This window comes from Castor canadensis, chromosome 7 (genome assembly GCF_047511655.1).
Source record: "Castor canadensis chromosome 7, mCasCan1.hap1v2, whole genome shotgun sequence".
NCBI lineage: Eukaryota > Metazoa > Chordata > Mammalia > Rodentia > Castoridae > Castor > Castor canadensis.
The window spans coordinates 133380251-133400591 of record NC_133392.1 but is presented as its reverse complement, the minus strand read 5'-3'; the positions used below and the strand labels follow the sequence as shown (position 1 = coordinate 133400591).

General features: G+C 42.6%; 1 protein-coding gene across 35 annotated transcripts in view; it reads left to right on the top strand.

Annotated features, from left to right (window-relative positions):
* Macf1 (microtubule actin crosslinking factor 1) overlaps positions 1 to 20341 on the top strand; it is a 358063-nt gene that overhangs the window by 277873 nt on the left and 59849 nt on the right. Inside the window, exon 1 of one of the 35 annotated variants that reach the window (XM_074080511.1) lies at positions 13157 to 17519. The exons of 33 other annotated variants lie outside the window; for them this stretch is intronic. In XM_074080511.1, the coding sequence (XP_073936612.1) occupies positions 13857 to 17519 (3663 nt within the window). In that variant the 5' untranslated portion in view covers positions 13157 to 13856. Of the gene's footprint in view, positions 1 to 13156; positions 17520 to 20341 lie in introns of those variants that run through there. One more of the 35 variants, XM_074080518.1, reaches the window with a different exon arrangement.

Genomic DNA, 20341 nt, shown 5'->3' with positions numbered 1-20341 from the left:
GGTTCTCTTCTTAGAGATTAGAAGGTAGAGGCTCTGTATTCCTTTCAGTCCACCCTTACTGAGCACTTGCTCTGTGCCAATCCTGGGTAAATGCTGGGCTTTTAGACAGTCTCTAGTTAACAGTGGGAAACAGACACAAAGAATTGCAGTGATGGTAGTATAGCAATTAAGTGAAGCAAGAAGAGCTGAGTCTAAATGACCTCTAGTAACCCCCATGGAAGTCAAGACATTTAAAATCCCAGTTTGCAGATAAGAAAATTGAGTCTCAAAGAGGTAAAAATAACTTGTTCAAGCCACATAGTAAACATTCAGTTGGGATTGGAAAGGGCTGTTTGGTACCAAAGTTCATGCTGTATCACTTATTCTCATCTGGAGTAGTTCTGCCACTTGGGAGGCATTCAGCGTTGTCCAGAGACATTTTTTATTGTCACAGTAGGGAGACTGCTTGTGGATGTTCAGCAGCATATGGTGAGGACTGCTAAACATCCTACAATACACACGTCAGCCCCTTAAAATAAAAGAGTAACTCGGCCCACTTCTGGAAAGATACGGGATTTGATGTTTTTGCCTTCCTTCAGATTACATGACATGTAAGAGCTAACTGATGAAATAGCTCTGGAATAGCTCTGAAATAGTTCTGGAATGCTGCCTAGAGAAGCTTCTGTGGTTTCCCTTGCCTTCTTCAAAAATTAGTTAAGTCCAGGTGCCGGAGGCTCACGCCTGTAATCTTAGCTACTCAGGAAGCAGAGACCAGGAGGATCTCAGTTTGAAGCCAGCCCAGGCAAACAGTTCTGGAGACCCTATCTCAAAAAACCCTTCACAGAAATAGGGCTGGTGAGTGGCTCAAGCTGAAGGCCCTGAGTTCAAGCCCCAGTACTGCAACAACAACAAAAAAAAATTAGAAATAGGGTTGCTTCTGAGAGTGACTTATACAGATTTGTTGGGTAAAGTCAGAATCTGATTGAACTAATTTAAGTCAGTGACTAAAGAATTCTCTCCATGCTTAACCAGTCCCTGCCCCACCCTGCCACTAGGCTCCTGCTGTGGAAATCAATCAGCTGTGTAGCTCAAGCTACTTCCTGTAGGGTGTGTTATGGAATGGCATCAGCCCCTGTACCAGCTGGGAGTACTGATCTCAGTGTGATTTTATCAGGCTATTTCTTCTGAGCCTCACTGTTTAGAACAAAGGATCCTCTGTTAGGAAGACAGAGAGCTGGTGCTATTGGACAAGTCCACATGTACATACATAGTTCCCATGGAAAAAACAGGCATAAATTATTCTGTAGCCTTCTAAAACTTGGGTCTCCAAGGTGAATTTCCTGAGCTTCTATCTATATTGGCCCTTCTTTCTGTGAGTGTTTACCTTCCCCCAAATCAAGGCAGGAACCATCTGGTCTGATCAATTAAATGGTTGGCATCCTTCGGAACTGGTCTATTTCTGTGCCTCAGTCTTTTTCTTCTTCAGTCTTGGATTACATATTTAGTTCCCACTGTCTTTCCAGTCTTGTTTCCTATATAGACCATCCACCTCTATCCACTTACCCGGAACTCCTATATATTTACCTATTTGATTTCTACTCATACCTGAAGGTATAGCTCAAGTTCAACCTCATTACAAAGCTTTCCTGATCTCGCCAGCACACTCCTTCTCTGGATCATCTGAATCATTTAATATATATATAACTCATTTGGCCCTTACATACTGCCTAATTTGGGCATTTTTTGTTTGTCCATTCTTTTTCTCAATGAATGTGTTTATCTGTCCCACGTCGTAAATTGCATATTAGTATATATACGTAATTGAAGACTAGTGAATATTTGACTGATTGAATGAAAGCTCTTTATTTCTTATAAGCCATGTGAGCTCTAGGATTCAAAATGTGATCTGTCTCCTCTGCCTATCTAGAGATATATTCTTGTGTGTCCTGGAGAAATCAGCCTGGTTTCCTCACCTCTCCATCTTCTCTCTGGGCTCCCTTTCTTCTCTATTACTTAGCATATGTTAAGGGCACACAATTTCATTTCAGTATTAGCCCACACAGCAGAACTAATAAAGAAATTTGCTACTTCATATGTGCTTGAAGAGAGTCAGATTCTGAGAAATTTCTTTTGTAGTTACCTATCACTTTATAGCCATTGTCATTTATACAATTAGCTGACTTTATTCAGCCTGGTGTAGTTTTAAAAATAGAACCAAGTCCAAGTCAGAAATATCCTACCTCTGTCATTTACAAACTGAGTGACCTTGCAAAAAGTTACTTAAGCTGGGTATCCTGGTTACTTTAACTATAAAATGTGAACAGTGGTAAATCATACCCTTAGGAGTTTTTGAAAATTAAATGATGTTATCAAGATAGACAAAAGCATTAGGCTTATATTATCAATAAATTATATCCTTTTTAAAAAAAAGTTTATTCAGACATACAAATTAGAATATTGTGAAAAATTTAAAATAAGAACAATTATCCCTTTTTTTAATTTTTTTTATTGTTTTATTCATATGTGCATACAAGGCTTGGGTCATTTCTCCCCCTTGCCCCCACCCCCTCCCTTACCACCCACTTCGTCCCCTCCCTCTCCCCCCCACCCCCTCAGTACCCAGCAGAAACTATTGTGCCCTTATCTCTAATTTTGTTGAAGAGAGAGTATAAGCAATAATAGGAAGGAACAAGTGTTTTTGCTGGTTGAGATAAGGATAGCTATACAGGGAGCTGACTCACATTAATTTCCTGTGCATGTCTGTTACCTTCTAGGTTAATTCTTCTTGATCTAACCTTTTCTCTAGTTCCTGGTCCCCTTCTATTGGCCTCAATTGCTTTTAAGGTATCTGCTTTAGTTTCTCTGTGTTAAGGGCAACATCTGCTAGCTAATTTTTTAGGTGTCTTACCTATCCTCACCCCTCCCTTGTGTGCTCTCGCTTTTATCATGTGCTCAAAGTCCAATCCCATTGTTGTGTTGCCCTTGATCTAATGTCCACATATGAGGGAGAACATACGATTTTTGGTCTTTTGGGCCAGGCTAACTTCACTCAGAATGATGCTCTCCAATTCCATCCATTTACCAGCGAATGATAACATTTCATTCTTCTTCATGGCTGCATAAAATTCCATTGTGTATAGATACCACATTTTCTTAATCCATTCGTCAGTGGTGGGGCATCTTGGCTGTTTCCATAACTTGGCTATTGTGAATAGTGCTACAATAAACATGGGTGTGCAGGTGCCTCTGGAGTTACCTGTGTCACAGTCTTTTGGGTATATCCCCAAGAGTGGTATTGCTGGATCAAATGGTAGATTAATGTTTAGCTTTTTAAGTAGCCTCCAAATTTTTTTCCAGAGTGGTTGTACTAGTTTACATTCCCACCAACAGTGTATGAGGGTTCCTTTTTCCCCCCGCATCCTTGCCAACACCTGTTGGTGGTGGTGTTGCTAGTGATGGCTATTTTAACAGGGGTGAGGTGGAATCTTAGTGTGGTTTTAATTTGCATTTCCTTTATTGCTAGAGATGGTGAGCATTCTCTCATGTGTTTTTTGGCCATTAGAATTTCTTCTTTTGAGAAAGTTCTGTTTAGTTCACTTGCCCATTTCTTTATTGGTTCATTAGTTTTGGGAGAATTTAGTTTTTTAAGTTCCCTATATATTCTGGTTATCAGTCCTTTGTCTGATGTGTAGCTGGCAAATATTTTCTCCCACTCTGTGGGTGTTCTCTTCAGTTTAGAAACCATTTCTTTTGATGAACAGAAGCTTTTTAGCTTTATGAGGTCCCATTTATCTATGCTATCTCTTAGTTGCTGTGCTGCTGGGATTTCGTTGAGAAAGTTCTTACCTATACCTACTAACTCCAGAGTATTTCCTACTCTTTCCTGTATCAACTTAAGAGTTTGGGGTCTGATATTAAGATCCTTGATCCATTTTGAGTTAATCTTGGTATAGGGTGATATACATAGATCTAGTTTCAGTTTTTTGCAGACTGCTAACCAGTTTTCCCAGCAGTTTTTGTTGAAGAGGCTGCTGTTTCTCCATCGTATATTTTTAGCTCCTTTGTCAAAGACAAGTTGGTTATAGTTGTGTGGCTTCATATCTGGGTCCTCTATTCTGTTCCACTGGTCTTCATGTCTGTTTTTGTGCCAGTACCATGCTGTTTTTATTGTTATTGCTTTGTAATATAGTTTGAAGTCAGGTATTGTGATACCTCCAGCATTGTTCTTTTGACTGAGTATTGCCTTGGCTATTTGTGGCCTCTTGTGTTTCCATATAAATTTCACGGTAGATTTGGTCTTTTGACAGAGTCGGTGAGTTCTTGCATTTTCTTTTCACAGGTCTTGAGTTGTTTAATTAATATTCAGTTTTTCCTTTAATTACCCTTCATTTTCAAGTTCTGAGATTCTGTCTTCTCTTTGTTCTGTTCTGCTGGATTGGCCTTCTGTTTTGTTTTGCAGTTCTTTTTCGTTCTTTTTTCTGAGGTTTTTCCATATCCTGGGTGGTTTCCTCTTTAATGTTGTCTATTTTTGTCCTGAGTTCATTTATTTGTTTATTAATCATGTTCTCTGTTTCACTTTGGTGTTTATACAGTGCTTCTATGGTTTCCTTTATTTCTTCTTTTGCTTTTTCAAATTCTCTATTTTTGTTGTCTTGGAATTTCTTGAGTGTCTCCTGTACATTTTGGTTGACCATATCCAGTATCATCTCTATAAAATTCTCATTGAGTACCTGTAGTATGTCTTCTTTTAAATTATTCTTGTGGGCTTCATTGGGTTCTTTGGCATAGTTTATCTTCATTTTGTTGGAGTCTGGATCTGAGTATCTGTTTTCTTCATTCCCCTCTGGTTCCTGTACTAATTTTTTGCTGCTGGGAAACTGGTTTCCCTGTTTTTTCTGTCTTCCCGTCATTGTCCTTGGTGTTGTTACTGTCCCTGTACTGTGTGCAATTAAGTATTTTCTAGCTTGTAATAATAACAATGGTAATATTTAGAATGGAAGGGTTAGAGGAAATGGAAAGGAAGAAGTTAAAGAAAAGGGAAAAACAAATAGACAAGTAGGAGAAAACAAAACAGGGTCAAACAAGAAAGTTTCAAAGGTATAAACAGGGAGCGTTAGTGTGCTAATCGACAGTAAGCTGAACAGACATTAGAGAGTCAGAGAGAAGATTGAAAATAAAAAATAAAAAGAATAAAGATAAGAATAAAAATAAAAAATCATTAAATGAAAGAAATATATATATATAAATAAAATAAAATGAAAAATAGATAATTAAAAAAAACCCTCCAAGTTCAACTACAATGAAGTTTCAGTCTTAATAATTTTGGTGTCCGTCTCAGTCTCCAGTCCTGGAGATGGTGCCTCAGATGTTGTTCTGTAGTTGTCCCATCAAAGGGGACGCATAAAGTAGAACAAAACTTGTCCGCATCTTCCCAAGCTGTCTGGGCGCAGGTGACTGGCGGCCCAGGGGCCCTCCTGGTTTCTCCGTTTTTAATGTGAAGTGGAGATGCTCTGCACTGGCTGGAGGTGTGGAGGGGTCAAAGTTTTGCCTCTTCTCGGTGGTTTTGCCTGCAAGGTGTGTTTCCAGCATCTCTACAAGATTTCACTTATAGGAGGCATGCTTTCTGCTTCCTCCCTCTAGCTGCCATCTTGGAATCCCTCCAATTATCCCTCTTTATGCATTCTCCAGAAGATTTGATCTAAGGCCCAGCACTAGATTAGCTTAGCTTTTTTTCTTCTTAGAAAAATGGAAATGAAGAAGATGAAGTAAAATTAGTTTATGGCAGCAATGAGACAAGTAGATGGGCAGACAGTCTTCCTGAGCAGTTTTGTAGGGAACAAATGTAGGACTTGTTTCTGACCCTAGAGTAGCAATATAAAGGCAGGCTTGGCTCATGACTCCTAAGCACAACTTTAAATATTTTACGTACACATTCACACATGTTCATGTTCATTTGTTCATTTATGCATTTCTTTTAGAAGCCCACAGCCAGCAAATTTTCTCAGACCATTTTGGTCTTGGCTTATGTGCTCTACAAATCAATTTTATTTTCAAATCATTAACCAAAATTAAGTAGAAGACATTACCAGCTCAGTGACTTCACCCAGCCACTAAGTTGCTCAGCAGATTAGCTTTAAAGATTTCAGAGTCCTTGGCCTAATTAGCTTTAGCTTTTATCATAAACCATATTATCTCCTCCATTGCCAAACAATATCAACTACTAAGTCAGCATCTTTAGGAGAGACACCTCTTCATTTTAATCAGTCTTTAATTAAAACATCAAGGAAAAAATATCAGCTTAATTTCAGAGACAATCAGTTTAAAGACACAAGTATAATTTATCTCTCTGCCAGTTTCATACCACATTGAGATGTTTTAAAGAAAACCTTTAATATTCACAGTTTCGGCTATAAATAATTTTCTAATTATTAGGAGTTTTTAATATGTGGTCATGTGTATATATGAGTCAAGGTAGAAGATAGTAATTCAAAGAAACTGAACTTACCTTAGGATTTTCCTGCTTGAATTCATGGTATCCATTCAAGTAAACCACTTAATTTCTCTTATCTTACAATTCATTTCCAAGAGACAATCTGTTTTTTTGTTTGTTTGTTTGTTTTTGCAGTGCTGGGGTTTGAACTCAGGAGCTCCACTTTCAGCCACTCCACCAGCCCTATTTTTGTGATGGGTTTTTTCGATATAGGGTCTTGCAAACTATTTGCCCAGGCTGGTTTCGAGCTGCGATTCCCCCTGATTTCTGACTTCTAAGTAGCTAGGATTGCAGGCATGAGCCACCAGCATCTGGCTTAATTCTTTAAACTCAAACCTAAGTTGTCTATTTGTGATGAATGATAAGAATTGCTTGAGTAACAAAATGAAAGAGACATTTTCCAAAAATCTCTGTATGACTTATTCTACCTCCTCTTCTAATATTTGACAGGGGACTCCTGCAGCAAAATTCCTTAGAAATTCAGCCCAGGGAACTGTCTCATGAAATAGCCACACTACTTTTTGATGGTCATTCCCCGCCTGAAACTAGAAAGATTGCTCTCCAGTTAGTCCCAGGGGAAACCCCACATCATCACCTTATCAGGAAAAGCCTTTCCTGAACTTCCAGGCTAGGGCCAGCCTCTCACCCATGCTCTTATAGCATTTGTTTGCTTTTCTTTCAGAGCACAATTAAAGTGAAATGAGTATCTGTCTCCACTACTAGAATATACGTTGCTGACCATGTCTTATCTTTCTCTCCTTTAGTACCTGGCATAGTTTGAGGTACATAGTAGACTCCAATAAATATTTGTTCAACAAATGAAAAGAATAAAGAATACAACCTTAGGCTGGGGATGTAGCTCAGTGGTAGAGTGCATGCCTAGCATACTTGAGACACTGGATTTGTTTGATCCCTAGCACTGTGAAAATAAAGAAAGAGTGGGGAAGGAACAACTTTGTGAAATTACTCACTTTTTTTAAGGAGGATGGGAGATGGGTGCCGGTGGCTCACAACTATAATCCTAGCTACTCAGGAGGCAGAAATCAGGAGGATCACAGTTTGAAGCCATCCTGGCAAATAGTTCCGTGAGACCCTATCTCGAGAAACCCTTCACAAAAATAGGGCTGGTAGAGTGGTTCAAGGTGAAGGCCCTGAGTTCAAGCCTCAAGACCACAAAAAAAAAAAAAAAATAGGAAAAGCCAGGTGTTGATGGCTCACACCTATAATCCTAGCTACTCAGGAGGCAGAGATCAGGAAGATCATGGTTTGAAGCCAACCCTGGGCAAATAGTTTGAGAGACCCTCTTTCCTAAGACCCTCCTGCCCTGTTGCTTTCTTTTCCTCTTCCCTTCGCTTTCCTTCTCTTCCATTTTCTTCTTGTCCTCTTGAGACAGTTCTCACTGTGTAGCCCAGGCTGGCCTCCAATTCACAATCCTGCTATCTTAGCCTCCTAAGTGCTGGGATTACAAGCATGCACTACCACTGTTTACTTTCTTGACATGGTTCTCTCCCTGTCTCTTCTCTCGATGCTTTTCTGCTTTCCTTCTTGGTTTGTCTTCCTGCCTCCTAAATATGTGTTTCCTGAAGTTCTGTCCTCTGTCCTCTTTGTCTTCTCTCGCTGCACTCAGTCTCAGAAATGGCCAGCCCCACACTGTCCCTGGGGAAGGCTTCAAATCTGTCTCTACCCCAAACTGGAATCTTTGTATGAGGGGCCCTTTTAGATACCTACACACAAATAGTATTTGAATGCTCTAAATTGAATGAATTCAAATATTTTCTTCCTCGCTATTGTTTTATAGTACTACCATACCCTTAGTAACCCAAGAGTAACATAAAGCATTATCTTTATTTTTCCTTTTAAACTCTACTTTCTATCTGGTCCAGTTAGGAAGTCCAAATCTATTTCTGCCATTTCTTTTCATAACCCCCTACCTCATTTTTACTAGCTGTGTTGTAAGTTAAGGATTTGGGTTTTCTAAATGGGGTAAAATGAGACAAATGACAGTGAAATAAGACCCATATACTTAGGAAACTCCCAAGGATCACTCAATAACTCATGACATTCCCCCCATAACTTTGAATTAACTAAATCTTGATGTAGTAATGCTTTTCTGAATAAAGCGTACATTCCTTGGCTTGGTATTCAGAAGTCTTGGTGAACTGGTCTTGAGCTACTTAACTATCTGACCTCTCATTTTCCCATTCATATGCTTTCTTCTTAAGCCGTGCTGAATTAGAATTTACTTTAGAATTTACTTCTTTAGGAACTTTGCTTCCCTGCCCCTAGCTCTTCTCTTGGAAATACTTGTTTTCACTGTCCTTATATATCTAAATCATATTAAGTAACTATGGTTCCCTCCAGGAAACCTTCCCTGATTCCCTCTGCCTCTGTCAGATCTTTTCTAATTTACAAAGCCCTTTATGCTTTTGTCATCACCACTGTCTTGGTAACCATCAATCTAAAAAGAGGAAATAACATGTTGTCTTTTGGGAAGTCTATAAGCAGGAAAGGGCTTACAGGGGTCATGGGAGTTCCTGCAGAGTGTGTGGAAAGTTTTCTCTTGGGTTCAGAAATATATGAGAGTTGAAGTAGCTTCAAAATTCTTAGTTTCCCCTTTAAAACAAACTCAACACCATGCTATATTGCTTTATAAGCCACTCTGTACCCATCTTTACAATAATAAAAGCACCAAAGGATGGTAGTGACTGATGCCAACAGGTACAGGCTAATACTGTGAAGTTTCCACTTGCCACTAAATAATGCTTGTTAAGTCTAGCTATCCTAAGATGAAAGGAATTTTGTATATTTAAAAAGAGCAAGAGCCAGCTAGTCTCCTGTATTCTCTTCTAGTCAGAATGAGTCCACCATGCAAGAGAGTCCCCATCAAGATGGACAAAAATGCGTTTTAGAATCTAAGGAATGGGTGTGGGATTCCTAGCTTGTCCTCATGGGTAAGCAGTTCAGATCTGAAGCAGACAAAGGCAAAATGCCAGGTACAAGACTTGGAAAGGGAGCTATATTAAAGTGTGAGGTGACTCCACCCAGCCTTCTTTAATTAGAAAGACAGCAAGGAAGGATCTGGAAGAGCCAGGATAGTTCTTTCTTCTTGGTTTACTGAAGGAAAATCTGACACCAAATTCTGTTCCTAGGAATTTCAAAATGAGTAGAGAATTCTTTGAGTTTTGTAATCAACTAAGTGGAAACTAATTTGAACTGTGCCTGGAGCAAATATATTTGTGGTTTCAGGGGTGGGGAAAGCATCCGAAGAGGTTCTGTGGCGCTCCCTTGTTAAGAGTTTGCACACGGCATCTAAAATACACAGATGCTTTTTTGGGTATAGCTATCAGGGCATCAAGAGGCTGAAAGTTTTATCAGGTATTTACTTCAGTCACTGAAATGGCTGTTGGCAGACTTTACTGAAACTAAAGAGAAACTCATGAACAGATGAAAAATAAGGGGGGAAACACACCTTGTGCTTCCTTTTTTGATGAGACCCTATATCAAAAAAGCCCATCGTTAAAAAGGGCTGGCAGAGTGGCTCAAGATGAAGCCCTGAGTTCAAGTCTCAGTACCGCAAAAATAAATAAATAAATAAAAAGGAAGCCCTCAGGAAGCATTCTTTGGCTTTGTGTTTTGGGAAGGTTTCTTGGTTTGTTTTTGTGTTTTAGTTTTTGGGAGTATGGATGAAAGGATAGGGTAACTATATGTAGTCATCTCTGTAGGCTGGCTGTGTTTAAACTTTTGGGGAGTTTCTCTGCAATTTTTTCTTAACACTTTAGAGTATGACTAAAGCTGATAAGTAATTTGAATCTAAACTTCTTAGTTGCTAGAATGTTCTATTTATATGAAACATTGGTGAGAGGGATAAAATGAGGTGACTAGGTATGAGGAGGGATTAATTAAGCAAAGGCTGAATTGATTGGTACCTGATTTGGTGAGGAAACAGGAAGGAATTTCTGGCCATGAAGGTTGTGACTCCACGTCAAATCATTCTTTATAATAGAATAACCACCCACCCTTAGTCCAGAGCCAGAATTCCTCAGATTCTTCCACCCAGTGTGGCCCTGGCATGCTAAACAGTCTGTTATGATATCTCAACACTTAAGTGAATGTATTTGGCCAGAGAGATTTGCTAGTGAAATTAATCTGTGTTCCCTGGGTTTTTCCAGTTCTACTGAGTAATCAAGATAAAATGAAAATACGGGTTCCCTGAACTGTTAAGTACCAGATCTGTAAGCTGTTCAATCCTTATGATCACCGTGTGTCAGCTCAAGGGACTTTAAAACTCATCCTAAACAAACTGTAAAGGATTTGTAAATCTGTTACCCCAAACCTCTGCCAAATGATTGGTTGAATTCTCAAATAACTCCAGGGTCAGGAAAGTCACCCTTTTAGGTGACACCTTATTCTTTGAATAGCTGTGAGAAAGCTCGTTGTTGGTTTGAAATCTGCTCTTGGATCTTAGTGTACCAGCTTAAGGAGACATTAGAACAAATTTCCTTCCTCCCACGACCCATCTCTTTAGATACTTCATGTTGAGCACATCTCCTGGAGCCTTCTCTAGGTCAAGCATTCTTGAGTCTTGCTACTATGTGTGTTCTTCATAAGACAGGGTTTCTATTGTCTTGCAGTATATGACCAGGAGGTCATAGGATTCTGGGCTGTCCCTTTAAAAGCTTTAGAACTAAGGAATATTAAAACTAGAAAGGCTGAGGAGACACAATCTGGTCTGTCTCCCTACACCCTCTTTCAGTTTACAGATGGAGTCTTTTGTATCTGAGTGGGTAGAACTGCTCAGCAGCCTCTTTTGAAGTGAGAAATGGAGTGTAAAACATTTTGCCAGAAAAAGTTGTTTTAGGTGCTTAATTCTGATCATAGGCTTCAGCCTACATCTCATTTTTGCCAAGGACCTCTCTGGCTTTCCTAGTAAAGCTTAAGGCTCAGCTCAGAGTTTCACTGCCAGATCTCCACACACTAACTACTGACTTTATTTGCTATTTGTATGAAGGGCAGATTTAACTTTTCCTAAGTTTTACTGTCTGTATTGACCATGTGGTCCAACAGTAATTCAGATATTTTAATGCTTTCTTTTTTCCTTTCATAAAATCAGGGAGTGGCCATCACAAACGAAGCAAGAGTATTGCATCTCTGAAGAGATGCAGCTGCCTCTGGTGGGACAGTCTCCTAGGTTGCCCTTTGTACCTTCTTTGTGTAACAGCCACCAGGTGACTAAACCAAAGAACTGTGGATGGGGTTGTGAGGCATGTTTCTCTAATTTTTTTTTTTTTTGAGACTTGAGATACAGACCAACCCATGCTTTTCATGTAGCCCAACGAAGCCCAGGTTTCCTTGGATGAGAGAGGCAATAAAAGACCGCAGGTGTTTGGGCGCGGTCACACACTTTCACTATTCCGCTTATCATTGACACCACTCAGGTCTGTGGGTAGAGAAGACCAGGTGGGAGAATGGACTGAGACCTGAAATACTTGAGCGGGGGGAGACAAGGTAAACTGCCTAGAGTTTTTCCAATAACTTGGTCTCTGAGCATGAGCAGTTTCCTTGGGACACTAGGAAAGTGCTGGATTTAAGGCTGGAGTGTTCAAAAGGCGCGCTCTTAGAGGTGATATTGGGACAGTCTTTGGTGGCAGAGCTGGAGCCTAGGGCAATACAGGCAGCACACCACACCGCGCTACCCTGCCAGCAGATGGGGCCCCGAGTGGCCCTTGCCATACCCGCTGACTGGAGGTGGCGGGGGCGCCCCTTCTGGATTCGTTTGCCCTTAGGCTGGGCTCTGAGCCCGATGGACTGGAACAAGGCGGGGGCGGGAGGGGGCCGGGCCAGCGGGAGGAGGGCGGGGCTTTCCTTTGTCAGGGGATTTGCGCGACTGGGCAGATACTCCACTCGCCCTCTCCGGGGGCGGGGCTTCCCCTTCGGCCCAGGGGCGCGTTGGGCGTGGGCTTCGGAGACGAGCGGATGGCGCCTGGGGTCTCTCGGTCCGAACCCAGCAGAAGCCCCTCCTTCAGCGGCTCGGCCTCCAATCATCTCTGCCGTCTCCTCGGATCGCTCCTTTTCCCCGGCCACGCCCCCTGTGGGCCCCGCCCCCTCCGCCCCTTGGCTCTCAGCACCGCGCGCTCCCCTGCTTCTAGGGGGGCTGCCCGGGCGGGGCGGCGGCGGCGCGGGAAGGGGGAGGAGAGCCGCCCGCCAGCCAAGCACTTCCAGCGAGCGGTGAGCGAACCGGCCGCGCGGTGCGAGGGAGGCCAGCTCGCCCCCCTCCTGGCCCAAGCGGAGCCTTTTGTTCCCAGCCAGAAGTTTGCATGCCGGGACCGTGACAGCTGCGGGCAGGGAGGACGGCGGGGCCGCGGGGCTGGCGGCGCGGTGAATAGAGGCGGCTGCTTATCATGCAGCCCACGGCGCGGCGGCTGCGGGCCGGGAATTGGCGGCGGCGGGGCAAGCGGCGCCCACGACACTCGAGACTCAGCTGCCGGAGAGACAAACTAACTTCCTGAGTGCGGGACCTGAGGCCGGCGCGGCCGGGAGCCACCTGCCAGCCTGCGGTGAGGCAATCCTGGTCCGCGGGGCGCGCGGCACGGCGCGGGGGAGCGGGCGGTGCTGAGCAAGCCTCCGGCAGCCCCTGGCCGCTACTGCAGCCTGCTGGCTTCTGAAAGGCCCGGCGCGGGGCTTCACGCGACTTGTTTGCGGCCACCGCGCAGTGTTGGCCTGGGAGCCACAACAATGCCATGATGTTTTGGAGACAGGAAGCTCCAAGCTGGCCCCGAATGAAGGACTTCCTGTGTTTAAAGTTGCAGGAATATCCGCCGACCGGCCCAGTTCAAATGCAAACACCCCCAACTAGGGAGGACGAGTGGCTAATTCAGACCAGCTGGACTCTAGAGCTGAACAGAGGATAAAATGAAAGGAATTCTTAGGAGCTTGGACCATACTTGAAGACTAGAGAGGCTGTGCCATTGTTAAGGACACAGTCAGTATAAATTCACTGCTTCCAACTCTGGGCAAGAAGTGAATGCAGCTAGATATTGAATAAGACTTGTCAATATCAAATGATTTTTGCTGACTGAATTCGAAAAAGCATTGCCATTTAAAAATAAAACCAGAAGCCATACAAGAATTACTTTATGCTTGTTGATTAAATTTTACCATTTATCCACAACTATGAGGCTGCTAGCCTGTGAGGAAAAAGCTGTTTGTCTTAGAGCTTCTCCCAAAATGGTTTCAAAATGGAACTCTCAGGTCTTTTCTGGAAGGCAGATGCAATTGGTGGTTTGGAGTACAAACATGTAAAAGGATTTATAACTTATTTAGAATGCATTTTGGGGGAACCTGTGAAAAGGCTTTTGAAAGATTGAAAGCTTATCTTGATTGAAAAAGTATGGGTAAGCCGCTCAGCAGGCCAGACTGTTTAAGGCGGAACCCCACCTGCCTGGGGAAAGGGGAGGAGGAGGACGGCTACATAGAAGATTGCTATGTTCCACAGCGGTCTATATATGATACAATGAGGATAAATGAACAGATTGATCAGGGGTCAAAGCTTAATCAGGCTTCAAAAAGTACCATGGAGAAGGTAGAAGGAAGTACCATATCTAGCAATGGTACATTAGGAGGAGCATCTAATGTTTTTGAATCTAGAGCACCTGAAGGCAAAAAGCTGGATGAGAGAATAATATTTGATGCCTTAAAGCTAAGCAGTGATGTGCAGAAGTCAGCACCTGTGCCACCCAGAAGGCGGCCAAATGCAGAGCGCAAAGACAATGTTAACAGGAGATCGTGGAAGTCCTTCATGCCGCCTAACTTCCCAGAATTTGCAGAAAGGATGGAAGCTTCTCTCAGTGAAGTTTCAGAAGCTGGTGCTTCAAATCCTTCCTTGCAAGAGAAGAAAGAACCCAGTTCTGCATTGACAGAAAGTTCTGGTCATTTGGACCACAGGGAACCTCAGTCAGAATCGGTAACTTTGGAACATGTATCCAGATCTGTAGGTATTCCTGAAATACAAGATGTGAAAAACTTAATTGGAGACTGCCAGGACTTCAGATTCCAGCAGCACAGTGAGAGCTCTCCCCATGAATTCCAGCCTCTGGAATCAGAAGCTGCTGCATCAAGTGGTAACACAGATGAAATGCAGGAACACAGATTCTCAAGCGCAACTTGGCCCAGGGCCATGAAAAGTTCAGCTAAGGGAGGCTTCAGTGAGAAGCAGCACCACGTTGGGGACACAGTCTGCACTGTGGAAATGCCGCCTCTCTCCCCTTGCCTGAGTGAAGAGCTGTTGGATCCAGAAATGCACATTCTCATAACCCCCAACCTGAGAGAGAAAACAGAGTCTGAGCTAAAGTTTGAGGAGGATGAACGATGGATCATGATGGAGGGTGAGGAGGAATGGGAGGAAGATAAATTGTCAGAGAGAGGAAAGACTCTTTTAATGGCAGATGAGAAGAACAGTCTGGCAGATATTTTTGAAGAAAGAGAACTAGCAAACACAGTAACAGTGGTGGAAGATGGAGCCGATTGTTTAGTTGCTGTCTTGGAGACTTTGGACCATGTACCTATTGGTCAGATTTGTTGCTCTAATGACCCACCGCCAGTTAGGGATCAGTTGACTTCTGTTCCCAAGGATACACCCCTGGATTGCTGTGTTCTTGCAGGTGAGGGTGCTGTTGGTGATGTGGAAAACAGAACTGCTCAGGGATCACAGGGTCTTGTTTCTGAACTAGAATGTATTTTTGGTCCTGTTGATGCAGAGCAACTCTCTGACACAGATTCAGTGCAGATGTTTCTTGAGCTTGAAAAGGAGTGTTTATATGAGGGAGTAACTCCTTTAGTTGAGCTGCAGAGTCAAGCCTCTTATGAAGGGCTGGCCCCATCCCAGGATGCAGAAAATTCACTTGTAATTAGTCATTTTCCAGGGGCTACCTTAGAAAAGGAACAGCATAAAGACCTTTTAAAGGTAACGGACCTTAATACTGGATTGGATTGTAAATATTTTAATGTCCTGGATTCTTCTCAGGTGCCTAATGCTAAGGAACTTATTGCCTACTCTGATAACATGAGGGACATGTCCATGGTTAGCAAGGAGTTTGAAAAAGTGCCTTTTAGCCCCAAGACTGGGGGGAAGTTTAAGTCTCCAGCTGATCTGGAGTTGTTGGGAGAGCTGGACACAGGAGGATTGCTGAACTCTGAACACAGGGCTTCTTGTGAAGAAAAACTATCAGTCTTTATAACTTCTGAGCTGGCCAAAGAAAATGGCAACTTGTCCCAGATAGACTGCAGTCAAACTGAGGGGAATGTGGAGGAGTGTATTGAGAGGGTCCCCCTCAATTTTGCTTTTAACTCTGAACTAAAAGATGTTATCTCAGGACCTGAAGTAGAGGTGTTAGTGTCTGATACAAATTTATTAACAGATGAGATTCATTTGGAAAGTGAGAAAGGAGCTATTAATCAAGAATATAACAGTCTGACATCCTTGGGAAATGTTGATCCTTGTGAATTGTCCATGGAGAAAGTTTATAATAAGGACGGTGAGGCAAAAGAGCTGTATTGTCAAGCCAACCTTTTGAGAAATGGAACCCCAGTGCATTTTCATAGAGACTTCCCAAAGCGAGACTTCCCAAAACAAGTCTTCCAGGATTTCCAGAAGAAGTCTCCAGAGTCAGAGGTTCTGAGTCTACACCTGCTATCTGGAGAACTAAGATATAGTAGAGATGGAATGGAAACTATGAATGATTTAAAGCCTAGGCCAAACATGGCATCATCACAGGGAGAAGAGGTGGAAACAAGAGATTCTAATTCAACCATGAATGTCTTTACAGAGGAACAATTTACCAAAGCTAGTAATACTAAACCAGTTTTAGAGGGATGGATACCCAACCAACAGAAACCTACCCCAACTGCTGCAGTGCTCATTGCAGAAGATGCCCTAGATGCTTCAGTGCCTACCCTAGAAGAAGACATCCCAGTTGTTGCAGTACCTGCTCCAGAGGAGTCTGCTGCCTCAGCAGCTGCTATAGGGTTCTTCCAAGAAGAGGACATCCCAGTTCCTTCAGTGGCCACCATAGAGACACATATCCCAGCTGCTGCAGTGTCAGCCTCTGAGGGGGCTGCCGCTTCAGCTGTTGTAGATCCTGCTCCCAAAGGGACTGTTCTGGTTGCTGCAGTGTCCTCCCCAGTGGGGACTGCTCCAGCTGCTGCAGTAGCCATCACAGAGGAGGAAGCGTCAGCTGTTGTAGGGTCTTCCCCAGAGAAGACTACTCCAGCTGTTGCAGTGCCCATCGTACAGGAGGATGATACCCCAAAAGGGCTTGCCACTCCAGCTGCTACAGCATCAGCCCCACATCTTGCAGGGCTTACAACCCTAGAGGAGCCTGCCACTGTAGATCTTGCAGGGCCCACTGCCCTAGAGGTGCCTGCCATCCCAAAGGAAACTGCCTCCCCAGATCTTGCAGGACCCACTGCCCCAGAGTTGCTTGCCATCCCAGTGGAACCTGCCACCCCAGATTTTGAAAGACCCACTGTCCCAGAGGAGCTTGCCACCCCAAGTCTTCCAGGGCCTGCCACCCCAGAGGAGCCTACCACTGCAGATCTTGCAGGGCCTACTGCCCTAAAGGTGCTTGCCATCCTAGACCTTGCAGGGTCTACCACCCTAGAGGAGTCTGTCTACCCAGCTGCTGCAGTGCCCACCTCAGAGGAGCCTGGTCCTCCAACGCATACAGCATCCACCCCAGAGGAGCCTGCTGCCCCAGCTACTGTAGGGCCCACACCAAAGGAGCCTGAAACTGTAGCTGCTAGTGTGTCTACTGCTGAAGTGCCTGCTATGGAGGAAGTGTTCACCCCTAGTGAACCCTTTCTGGGAGGTACTGCCCATGCTGATTCAATGCCTGTCTCAGAAGAAGCAGCCCCTGTTCTTGAGGAAGTGTCCCCCACTGGAATGTGGGTCAAGGAAGACCTTGATTCTTCAGCATTTGGAATAAAAGAGGTGACTGATACAGTTCTACATGGGAAAGTGTCTCTGGCTGCAAATGATGGATTCAGTTCCAATGAGGTAATTGTTGCTCATTTTGTTGCCTGGAAGGGTCTAGAGAGTAAATAAGATTTGCAAGATCTCTAACTTGGTGGTAATGAGAAATGGCATGGATCTCTCTTTTGTTCATTTTGTGCCTCCTGGGCCTACAATTCTAGATTTTTCTGTTGAGCTTTTTTTGGGAATATTTGTCCCAAAAATATAATAATTTCACCGGACCAAAAATATAATAATTTTTGTCTGATGAAAGACTGTATAATTCATACATCATTTTTCTATTCAGATAAGTCCAAGCCCAGGGTAATAGAGATGTAAACAGTTGTTGGTTTTAAAAGATTTTTAGCAGGAAATTGTGATTCTGCTTTTGAAATACACAGTGAGCAAACCAAGAGACAGAGAAAAAAAGAGAGAGATTTAGTATTCATTAGTGATGTCAGTAGTTAGATAGGGGCCAGATGTGAGCTTTGAGTGAGACCTGGAATACTACTTAATCACTTTGGGAAAATTAGATAGTCTGAGTCTTCACTTTCCTCATTTGGTAAGGTAGAACCTTAAGAGGATTGTAAAGATAAGATGACAGTGCATTTAAAGTGCCAGGTGTATAAGATTTCAGTCATTAGCCATATCCCGTTTCCTTCAAATAGATATGTTGGTTAGGTAGAATTCACCAAAGCAAGTTGGATGAAAGCAGTATAAAGATGTGTGAATAGCAGTTTTTAGAATGCAAATGTGTGTTTCTTAAAGCCAGGGGCATAATTTATGAAAAACTAAGTAGAGGTATTTTAGTCATTTTGTAAAATTGCCTTTGTGTGTTTAAGCAAGTCATTTTCCTTTCCTGGCTCTCTTTATTTCTTAATCTATGGGTTGAACTATCCTCCTGGATCTTGCTTAGCTCTAAGATTTTGTTTCTTTTTGGTTTTGCCACAGAATCTAACTAATGTAGCCCAGACTGGCCTGGAACTCACTTTGTAACCCAGGCTGGTTCTGCAACTCTGAGATCCTCCTGTTTCACCCTCCTGAGTGCTGGAGTTATAGGTGTGCACCACCACATCTAGCCTTTAATTCTAAAATTCTTAATGTTATACAACAGAATGTGTCAAGGAACTATTGAGAACAGTGTTTCACATTGTTGAGCCCTCCTACTCAAAGGAATTTGAAATCATACAAGGCCATGGTTTCCATCCCCAGCAGCACAGGGAAAAAAAAAGCTTTTCCAAGATAAAGATGTATGAATTGCATTTCTTCCGTTTTTAGAGGGTTTTTAGAGGCAGTTGACTCCGTCATTTCTATCCTTAAACGCTTAGAATTCAGTAAGTGATCAGACCTGAATTGTGATTTAGAATGAACTGCTTTAGAGCCTGTGTGTGTGTACATGTATGCACAAATGCATTATATAGTTTTATATACTTTTTAATAGCCAATAACAGCAGGCTGGTAGAAGCAGCAAAAATGTCAAAGCTTGTTTGCTATTTCTGTAGTGGGATCTAAAGCCCACTGAGAACAATCTATGTTTATTTAAACTCCCTACTTCACTTACAGACCTCTTCATTCTTTTTCCCAGTTATTTATTCAAAGAAATAATAAATAAGCCTTTTGTATTCAATAGGGGTTCTATAAGATTAAAGTTCTCCAAGTGAGTCTTTTTAAACAAAAATTAGGGACCACCACATCACCAGTTCAGTGTTTGAAGTCCTGCTGGTCAGCAGACCCTTCATGGGTTGGTTTGCTTTCCCTAACATCATTTCTATACAAAGATTCATTCATTCACAAAATAAATATTAATTGAGTATCTACTCTGTTGGCACAGATCCTGGTCTCCTGCAGTGAATTGGCATGGTTCCTGCCCTCATGAAACTTACATTGTAGTGGGGGAGACAGACATTAAGAAAAATGACTCATAAATACATAGTTACAAACTGCAACAAGAGTTTTGAATAAAAAGAAATGTCAGTGGAGTTGGAGACAATTGGATAGAGTCAAGAAAAGTTTTGGAAGTAGAACCAAAAAACCTAATAATGGCTTTTGTGTTGGGAATGAGGGAATTATCAAGGATCACTTTTAGGTTCTGGTTTATACAGCAGAGTAGATGAGAGCAGTAGTAAATTATTGGTTTAGGAAAGAATAAATTTGGGGTAGGGGAAAGTGGGAGTTACTTTTTCATTTTGAAACTGTTAGGTTCAAGATGCCGGTGGGTCTTTTGTATGGAGATAGTAAGAAAGCAGTTGGTTATGTAGATTTGAACCTGAGAGGAGAGATACAAATTGAGAATCATAAGTATTTATGGTTAATATTAAAGTTAACATTTAAAGCCATAAAGATGAATGGAATTGCCCAGGAAGAATATAGAAAGAACAGGACCTAGGACCAACATCCTTCCCTCTCCCCAACCCCGAAGTCTCCAGTATTTGGAGGTCTAGAAGAGGAGAAAAAAGAAAACAGAGGACATCAAAAAAAAATCAATCGGGCCAGCACCGGTGGCTCACGCCTGTAATCCTGGATACTTGGGAGACTGAAATTGAGGCCAGCCCTAGCAAGTAATTCAAGAGACTCCATCTCCAAAATAACCAGAGCAAAATGGACTTGAAAGTGTGGTTCAAGTGGTAGAGTGCCCGCCTAGCAAACTCGCAGCCCTGAGCTCAAACCCCAGTACTGTCCCCCTCCCCCCAAAAAAATTCTGTTTTAAGAAACTCTTTGGGAAATGTCCCTGCTGCAGCTTACAGTCTTACAATAACTTTTATACATGTTCTGCTCTGGAAACTGCCAGTGCTGCTTAGTTAGTAACATGGCACAGCCCTAGTTCATCAACTGTGAAGTACTAAGGAACAGGTATTTTAACGTATCTA